Source organism: Motacilla alba, chromosome 1A, assembly GCF_015832195.1.
Source record: "Motacilla alba alba isolate MOTALB_02 chromosome 1A, Motacilla_alba_V1.0_pri, whole genome shotgun sequence".
Lineage (NCBI taxonomy): Eukaryota > Metazoa > Chordata > Aves > Passeriformes > Motacillidae > Motacilla > Motacilla alba.
Genome location: NC_052031.1, coordinates 58466765 through 58476198, shown reverse-complemented (window position 1 = coordinate 58476198; position 9434 = coordinate 58466765). Strand labels below are relative to the sequence as shown.

General features: G+C 45.3%; 1 protein-coding gene across 1 annotated transcript; it reads right to left on the bottom strand.

The window, feature by feature from the left end:
- Positions 1–137: 137 nt before the first annotated feature.
- On the bottom strand, positions 138–9413 carry RAB19 (RAB19, member RAS oncogene family). Its single transcript, XM_038153107.1, has 3 exons — positions 8968–9413; positions 7932–8115; positions 138–5902 (listed from the first exon to the last, which is right to left on the bottom strand). Exons 1-3 carry the CDS (start codon positions 9160–9162, stop codon positions 5637–5639), a joined length of 645 nt encoding a protein of 214 aa, XP_038009035.1. The 5' UTR covers positions 9163–9413; the 3' UTR covers positions 138–5636.
- Positions 9414–9434: the final 21 nt, after the last annotated feature.

The window sequence follows — 9434 nt, the reverse complement described above, 5'->3', positions numbered from 1 at the left end:
AAGAAGTCAGTCTGTTCTTTTAAGTTCGAAGGTTCTGGTTTTTGATTTGATTTTTTTTGTGTGTGTTTCTGTAAATACAAAGGCATTTATGTCACTTATTCTTAACTCCTGCAGAACTGTGTTATGCTTAACACAGAATTCCAGCATTGTTAGAACCTTTCCAGGAAAGAGCCTGTAATGCAAGAGGCACATTCCAAATGGACAACTGAGACAGCTGATGTATTGAAGGAATATCTGGGGTCATTAGTAAATACTGATGTGTCTTGCTTTTTGAGAAGTCAGTCCTCCACTGTTGTGTTAATTTTATTGTTTGTGTTTAATTTTAATGTTTGTTAATTTTTCCCAGGGGCCAAGTAGCAGAGGGAGGAAAGGAATGTAATTTGAGCAAATGACACTGTAAACTGATAAAAGGGAGAAAACAGAAAAAAGTTAAAGCCTCTCTGCCCTACATGGTGAACATAAGTTGTTATATCCTATTAGAAAGCTTCATTCAAATGTGAGTTTGTAACAAAGCTGTGTTCTGATAAGATGGAAAAACACGATGAACTTACCAGCCAGAGCACGTGTGTGAGCTTGCTTTCATAAGGGGTCAGGAGTGGCGTCTTTACTCCCTGCCTGGGTGCACAGTGGTGGCTGCTGGTGCTTCCAAAGCTTCCTCCTGTACACACTACAGAGGAGGCTGAGAATACCCAGATGAGTGATGTGCTTTGCTGGAGGCTGGTGGGTGGAGCTGCACGGCCACTGATGTGTTCACGGGCAGCATGACAAATAGCTCCTCTTGCTTTGAACTGTGCTGTGGTTCCTGTTGTGCAGGTTCAGGAACTGCCTGTATTTGTCCCCAAGCCAGCGTGGCTGGGTGCTGCTTCCTGTCTGAACGGGATTTCACTGTGCTAGCCTTGTTTCTAAGCTGGCTGGAGCATTGTGATTCCCACCCCCACCAACCCCAGACTGGGACAGCTGAAAATAGTAGGGTCTCTGAAATAAGTATGTTAGTAGGCTGCTATGTTCTTCCTCTGTGAGAATAGGAATAAATTCAGTAGAATTAAGCTTATAATGTAAGAAGATGGAGGGTGACAACTTTGGCTGTGCTACATTCTCTTCAAGGAAAGGTACAGAAACTGAAAAGGCCAATGAGAGTAGCATCAAGGTGGAAAGGGTATAAAAGTCTCCATAAACTTCCACCAGCAGAATCTAAATTTCAAATCAAAAGTCTTTAGAAAAATATGGATGCTGTCACTTTGGATGCCTTGGCTTTACTCTCTAGTCCAGAATACATATATTTCATTTGACACAGACCTTTGCCTCTTGTGGAAAGTGCAGAGTAAGTGTGCTACCTGTTCTCCCTGCTCTGAACATGATCATTTAAGGTAAGAGCACTTGTTACAACTTTGGCTGCTTTAGTTCAAATGTTGGTAGCACAGCTGGCCTTTGTGGCCCAAGGTGGATTGTAATCTTTGAGGAAATACCTGGTTCATTTAATGAAATACAGAGTCACTTCCCTACTACTGCGGGTACAGAGGAGATTTGTATTTGGAGGGTACCATGACCCATGGGCTGTCTCATGTTTGGAACAAAACTTGTGTAGATGAAATTCATGCTGCAGCAATTTAAAATGAGGGAATTTACATGTAATCCTTTAGGATTGAGATACAATACAGGACTGTGCTGCAGGGATCAAGCAAATACAAAGTCAGTTTAATTGCTAGCATTAGAAAGGCATTAAACTGTAGTTGTGCTGAGCCTCACTTCAGGTTAGCAAAACTAGACTTACAAGTGAAAACTATAAGCAGTGATAATCATGGATACAGCAGTAGCAAGGAAGTGCAGGATTGTAAGTATGCTGAACTCTGGTTATGCATGGGTGTGCTGTTTGTCACTCACTGTCAAGCCAGTCGGGCCCTGCTTGACAACAGCTTGATACGAATGCATTCACAGAAGCTGTGCAGACAGCTGTGTGAAGGTTGATTTACAACAGCAGCATTAGAAAAAGTGATTCAAAAGATTTTTGGGAGCCCTGCCCATCTGAAACTGAATTCCTATTTCAAGGTGAAGTACTCTTAGGACAAAGGGTCTCTTGGCCTGTCTAGAGCTATTCTCAAAAGAGTGTGATATCCCAGCATTGCCTGTTGGTGTAGTTCTAGTTCTCAACACAGTTGCTTAAGAGTGGTGCTTGAAAATTATTTCAGGAGCCAGTTGGCTGAGCATGGCTGTTTGGGCCCCTCACACACACCTGCAGGCAGCTGAGAGCCAGGAAAATGCCTGTTGGGGAAGGGGCACCTGTAACAGTGCTGCCATTGGAGCATTCACCTGGCTGGGGGAGGCTTCACTTCCATTTCCTTGTCCAAAATCACAGGCATGCATCTTCTTTCTGAAAGAAGGCTCCAGGATAGAGTGCTCAACCTCTGTTCAGCATGTGAAAATTGCCTCCCTTCCAACTATGCTTAAACATTAACTGCAGTGATTAGATAAGAACCTCAGCTTTTGTTACTGAGAGCCTGTCTCCTGCATATAAAGCAAAGCTGGACCGCATAGGCAGCGCTGTGTGCCTTCCACATCACTGGGCTGCTGGGTTGTGTTGGCTTTTAACTGGTCAGCTTCTGGGACATGTCAGTTTGGTACATTATAAAATATTTCTAATTATTTTTATTACCCTATTCTACCAAGAAGTAATGCTTCTCATCTGGCCTGGCTGTGACACCAGTGCAAGTAATGTGCCACAGCGAAGATTCAAATACTTTTTCCCAGTAGATAAGAACTTAACAAATGAGCTCATCTTCAAGCTGAATGTGCAGCTCTTGAAACTGAAACCTGTGGGGCAGTAGTAGTTTTTAAAGTAGCGTTGTAAACAACCTTATAACCCTTTGTGCATTAATGATGCTGTCAAGATGCACTTGGAATTTGCATATGATGCTGGGGAACAAACCATTAACAGAAGGCTCCATAGGAGTTAGTGCTACTCTGCCTTGTCATAGCTGGGTGTTTCCATCTGCTCTCTGAAGGGGAAAGGTAGAACCACAGAGATTATGCTGAGCTTGTACTTTAATCTAGTGGTTCTCACAGTCTAGAATGACGGGGATTTTTTAAATTTTAAGGTGTTTTTTTTAAAGTTCATAGCTTCCTGTATTACCTCACAAGTAACAGCATTACCAATGTACTCCGAAAGACCTTGTTAGCCAGTGCTGCTCTGCACTCACACGAGGACAGCCAGAAAAGCAGCTCTGTGGAAACCACTCCGTGTAACTGCCCAAAGGCCTCGTGGAAAACACCAAACAGAACCAACCACAAGAGGCCACGCTCCTGGTTTAGCTGCACAATGGGTAGGTGTCTAAGACTAAGTTTCTTGGAGAGGTAGGAAGCCTGTTAGACCTGTTAAAGGAAAGGGAACAGTCACAAGCCTGTTCTCCCTGATCCTGTGTTGCACAGCTTTCTGCCAAGAAGGTCTTGCTTTGCCAGTAGCTCCACGTGTGCAGCAGGAGAACAGCAAGAGCCCTGAAACCTGGCAGTGCTGGGCACTCAGGATCACAACAGCCTGCAAAAGTCTCCATTCTGAGGGTAAGCTAAATAACTTCATACAGTAGTGGCTAGTTAAGATGGTAAACCCAGTGAACCATGCAAAGTTAACACTCTGCTTGTACCATCCCTTCTCTAATTCTTGACCAATGAAAGATTGTAACTGGAGATGAAAGCAATACTTTTTCTATTGCAGTCTTCTGGAAGATACTACCAAAAAAAAAAAAAGAAAAAAAAAAGAAGTAAAAATTATGGATTACAAACTACTACCAGGAATAGAAATATTAAGCTTACATTTGACTGCTCATATAGTGATGAGAGTTGTAGGAACTAGTTGTTTGGAAGCTGGCTCACCACTGTGAAAGGCTATGGTATTTGCTTGAATGTGCAAACCAAAATGCAACTACTAGGCTAGTAAAAATGAAGAAGGAGTAAAGATTTAAAAAGCAAACATGAGAAGGAAGATGCCTGAAAATGAAGCTTTCTCCACAGCAGGCCTATAGCAAGAGGGTTGCATGGAAGGCTCCTCCCTCAGCTTACACAGAGCTGAATTAACCCCTGCTCTTTGCATGTAATAGCAAAGAACCTGGCCAGAGGAAGCATTAAGAACATTAGAAATATTTCCAAGACTATCACTTAATTATTCATTCTCCTTTATTTTCTTTGTGCTTCTAAAACAAGATTTTCCAGCAATACTTGCTACCTGTTTTTCCCTATTTTTCAAGGACTTAGGAAACAGGGCAGCAAGCCATTGAGTAAGCTGGCAACACCCTAGCCTTCCCAAGGCTGATTTGCATGTAACACAAACTGTGTTTTATCATTACAGAGTTGGAGTTGCAGTTCATAGCTTAACAGTAACTAAGTGATACACTTTGGTACGTGCGGACTGCAGTCAAAAAACACTTCCTCTGATATTTCTTTCCTTCTCTTCCTCCCCTGTTTCCATCTACTGGGAAAAAAAACAACCTCAAAACCCTCACCAAAAAAACCCTGCCCAAACCCTTCATTCAGTGCAGGTATACAGAAAAGTGAGCCCCAAGGAGCAGAGCTTGCAATTGGGAGGAGCAATCCAAAACCTTCCATTGCTACCACCACGTTCAGTTTCCACAGCAGCAGCAGATATACTCATCTAGGGCAGCTCTCTGGTGCACCCCATACCGTTACCTTACCACTCTAACACAAGGTAAATTTTTAACTTTTTACCTAATTTAAACCATCTCATCCCTTGCTGAGTTTTACAGGAGCTTGCATTCATCCTTCACGCTCCCTTGAACATCTACAGGGATACTCTCAAGCTGCCACTGGCCCATCACACAAGCTACAGAAGGCTTTTGGTTAAAATCAGCACATCAAAAGCAAGACGAGGTTAGCAGGGAGGAATGAAAAAAAGGTCCTTTCACTGGAAGCTTTGCTGCCTCCTGCAAGTCCATGTAGCAGGATGGAGAACAGTACTGGAAACAATCCTGACTATCACAAAGCAAATCGAAAGGCAACTTCTCTCACCCCAGGAAGAAGTGTATCATATTCTGCCTGCTGCGCCACCCCTGAGATGTCTCCAGGGATGAAGGAGAGGTTCCTCGGGTGAGGAACTCAGGGCAGATGTGAAATCCTCTACTCTTTCACAAATGTTATGATTGGGATGGGTGGCTACCTGCCTGACCTCAGGAGAGCTCCAAAATGACAGTTTAGGCAGGAGTGGGTTAGTGCTGTCCAAGCATGTGTCAGAGTTTTTACAGCTACTGGCAGAGAGGAAAGTGCTAAAAACCAACAACACAGCTTAGAAGGGTCAGTGCAGAACTCTGGTGCAAATTGATCTTCTGACACAGCCAGAAAGACATGTAAGGAAATAATTAAAGGCAATAACTTTTATAGTTCTCTTTGGTTAGGGCAAGGCCTGGCAGCTTCCTGAGTCCTCTCATCTCAGAAGTTCACATTGCTATGTTCAAAGCAACCTATGCTATCAACAACAACAATGATCTCTGAAAATACTCACAAGGCAAACTGCAAGGTAGAAATATCAAGAGAGATGGCTTGAGGCCACACAAAACACTTTCAATAACTGAACAAAATTGAATTAAACAGCCTCAGAAGTATGTCAGTTTTCAAGTTCTCCCTGAAGTCTCTCTTCAACAGGAGCACTGGGTCTTCTCCACACTTGGACTGGCAATCACTGGCCTGGAGTCAAGACTGAAGCTGTTTGGAGGGTTCTCCCCATGAAGCTGTAAGGTATTTCGGGCTATCAGCTCCTTAGCCATTAACGTGAACACCTCTTCTATGTTTTGAGCTTCTTTTGCTGATGTTTCCAGCACAGCTAAGAGCCCGTGCTTCTCTGCCAGGGTGCAGGCGTCTTCAAACAGCACTTGGCGCTTGTCCAGTGAATCCGATTTGTTCCCTTAAAAGAAGGCAAAGAGATACTTCAACCACTTAGTCTTTCAAAAATTTATTTTTAAATGTGATGCAGGAATTCAGTTTTGTTAAACAATAGATTTATGTTAGCAGTAAGAGTTACTGGATAGAACACGATGTGAGAACATCAGAGCCACAAATATAGACTGTGGTTTAAAACTGCAGCAAATCATATGATAGCAAAAGAGATGAAATCCAAGAAAAAGCTAAAAACCTGCGTTCATCTGATTACTTACTGTAGATAAAAGATTATTTAGAAGCAACTGTTGGTCCTGTTCCCTAGTGGTTTTAACTGTTAAGTAGCCTTTAAGTTGAGTATTTTTTTAAAAAAATCTTTTGGGGTGATGTAAAAAGAAAGACAAGAATTCAGATCAGCTACCTTAATGCCTAAAATACACACTTGTTCCTGCACGCATAGGTTAAACTTCTACTTGCGGTACTTTAGTCAAATCTATCATGAAACACCTCAGATAAAATATCTTTGTATATTTAGGCAGTTGTAGCACATGTGGATTAATCAGTTCTAGTAGCTGGCTGAAGTCTATATTTGTAGTTTCAAGACAACCCTTCATCAAATTAATATCTTGAATATATATACAGTAACTACCCTCCCATAAAGTCCCTTTAAGTATTTCTAAAAGGAAAACAAACAAAACCAACCTAGCCCACAAAAGAAAAAAAATACACACCAAAACAACAACAACAACAAAAGAGCAAAAAAAAACCCAGCTTGAGGGTGATTCACCTTCTTAAAAGGAACCCACCCACCTTTTCCTCCTTCAGTTCCAGATAGGAAAGTTAGGTTTCCTAACCTTAACCTCCTGCTAGAAAGGTGTATAACATGACTAAGCGTAATTAAATGTACAACTACTTCTGCCAATGTAAATAAAGCAAACAGCACCAGCTTTGGAAGAAAGCACCAAGCTGGATCCTTAACAAAAGCTTCATTTTTTACTAATTTCAGAATTTATCTATCTAAAAAAACCCCAACAACTGCCACCATCCCCCACCACACGCAGATAAGTCTCTTTCTTTGGATTCATGACAGAAGTTAGAAAAAACCAGCCAAAGTGCAGTGATTTACACTTCCCCTGCCCCCAGTTACAAGCGCTGCATTAGAAGCAGGTCAGAATTTATCGTTGGCTTCTTCCAGAGGAAGGGCAGGAGAAATCTCCGCAGCGCAAGCACGGAGGGTGCTGGGAGCAGAGGCAGCAGCTCAGGGGCCCTGCCTGGGGCTCAGCGCTGCCCCAGCACCGGCTGCTGAGCTGCTCTCGGCAAACTGCAACAGGCTCGGCCACGGCAATGGAAATGAAGGCAAGAAAGGCTCTGGCGTTTTACACCAGCGTTCTCGTTTGCAGCTTCTTCCCTGGGGAAAGGAAGAGCATTACTAACCATGAAACCCAAGGGAAACCGCGGCTTCCTACCAGCTCCATTCCCGGCAATTCCCAGACACTGCTTTCCTCCAAGAGGCAGTTTCCTGAGCGCCAGTGGAATGCAAGCAGGCTACTCCACACTCTGCAAACGCCATCTCCCCACCTATTGTCTTACCTGCTCGGAATCCCATTACAGAGCAATGCGCATGCATATAAAGAGAGCAGAGAGGAAAGATGAGAACCAGGAGTCTGTGCATCCCCCTTCACCTTGAATTATTGAGCTGCTGCATTCCCGTGCAGCAGGAGTACAGGGTCAGGCTTACTGCAGTTCCACTCTCAACAAGGTGGTCCCTGCCACCAGCCTGGCAGCAAAGCTTGTTGTGTAATTCCAACAGGAAAGGAAAAACTTAAAAAGGGTTTTGCTGTCTGCAATGGGTTCGGTCCTGTCAAGACCAGGCTATGACTTTCCTCATTTTTTTAAGCTTAGGTTGAATTGACACACTTGGTCATCTATTTTAATTAGAACTGAATTCTTCCTTAATGCATAGTGTATAGATGCTTCAAGTAGTGGTAGGAAACGAGGGAGATTTTATACCCATATTAAAGATCTACATAACACAGTATTTAAAATTAAATTCCTACCAATTAACATCATGACCAAGTTTGCAGCACCATACTTTTCAATTTCATGAATCCAGTGAGGAATGGATTCAAATGTGGACCTCCTAGTAAGGTCATAGGCAAGGATGGCCCCATGGGCACTCCTGTAATAAGACTGGGTTATTGTCCGGAAGCGCTCTTGACCGGCTGTGTCCCACACTTGGATCTGTAAGAGAAAGGACAGAAGTTGTAAGGACCAGTGAACACCACTTCCCTAGGTGCTTGCCCTCAGCATTTGAAGCCCCTTGTCCAGAAGGCAGCCAGACCTGTTCCAGCTCACTCTACTACACCAGTGTGGCTTTGCCCTCCCTAGATCCAAAAAGCCATTTACAAGCCTGTACAGTCAATCTCCACAGACCAAAGAGAAAGCTCCAAGGGTAAACCCAGCTTTGCAAAGAGGCCAAGAAACCCATTTTCAACAACTGTAGCAAAAGACATAGAACATTACAGCCTTTTAAGAAGAAGAGCGAAGAACTCTAATACAGGGCTGGGCAGAGCAAATCCATATATAAAAGCCAGGCATCCTAACTTTCATCTGCACAGAGAGGGAAGTCCTAGCTGACAGTTTCTTCTGGTGTTTGTCTTGGAAGTCTTCTTCCCTCAAATTAAGCTCACATCAAAGCGGAGCCTCTGCAAACTTTGGGGGTTTTCCCTCCTTGGTGTCCCAGCTCAAACCCCCGCAACTCTGGAGAGAAGAGACATCTCCAAACTATAGCCGTCTTCCAAAGAACTCCCTGCAGGCAAAGCACAAGCCCTCTCCTCAAGCAGGTGCAGGGAAGTCACGAGAGCAAGTATGGACCCAAATTACGGTGACTGCTTCCCCCAGGACATCTTCCTGAGAGAAAGCTCCACTGGGAAAAACCCCTGGTTAGAAAGGCAGCCAACTTTTGCCAGCTGCCTTCGGCAGGGCCGAGCAGGAGGTGCTCTGTGTCCCGCCGCTTGCTGGCTCCTGCGCGGGAAGGAAGGTAGGGCCAAGGTGCTGCTCGCCAGGAGGCTCGGGCTCGCTCCCGCCACCGACCTTTACTTTCTTGCCGTCGATGTCCATCGAGCGCACGGTGAAGTCGACGCCGATGGTGTTCTGCTGCTTCTCGTTGAACTGCCCTGTCTTGAAGCGGTGCACCACGCACGTCTTCCCCACGTTGGAGTCGCCGATCAGGATGATCTTGAAGAGGTAGTCGAAGGCATCGTCCGCGCCGGAGCTGGGGAACGGCATCGCGGCTGCCGGGCGGGCCTGCGGCCAGGCGGGGGAGAAGGAGGAGCCGCAGGCCCGAGGAAGGAGCCCGGTCCCAGGCGCTCACCTGCCCGGCCGGGACAGGTAGCGCCGCTGTGCGCCGCCCTGCCGCGGGGCCGGCGGGAGCTGTAGTCCGCCCTCTCCCTTCCCTTCTCTTCCCTTCCCTTCCCCGCCGCCCCGCCCCGGGCTCGGCCGGGCCGCACAGGGGCCGGGCCGCTCGCTCCTGTCCCGCGCAGGGGGCGGGCAGGGCCTGG

What these genes read in the sequence shown, in the direction of transcription:
- RAB19 (XM_038153107.1), bottom strand. Translation starts at nt 9,162, where the DNA reads ATGCCGTTCCCCAGCTCCGGCGCGGACGATGCCTTCGACTACCTCTTC. An exon ending in TCGACGGCAAGAAAGTAAAG is followed by an intron (nt 8,116 to 8,967) that starts GTCGGTGGCGGG and finishes TTTCTCTTACAG; the next exon opens with ATCCAAGTGTGGGACACAGC. An exon ending in CTTGGTCATGATGTTAATTG is followed by an intron (nt 5,903 to 7,931) that starts GTAGGAATTTAA and finishes CCTTCTTTTAAG; the next exon opens with GGAACAAATCGGATTCACTG.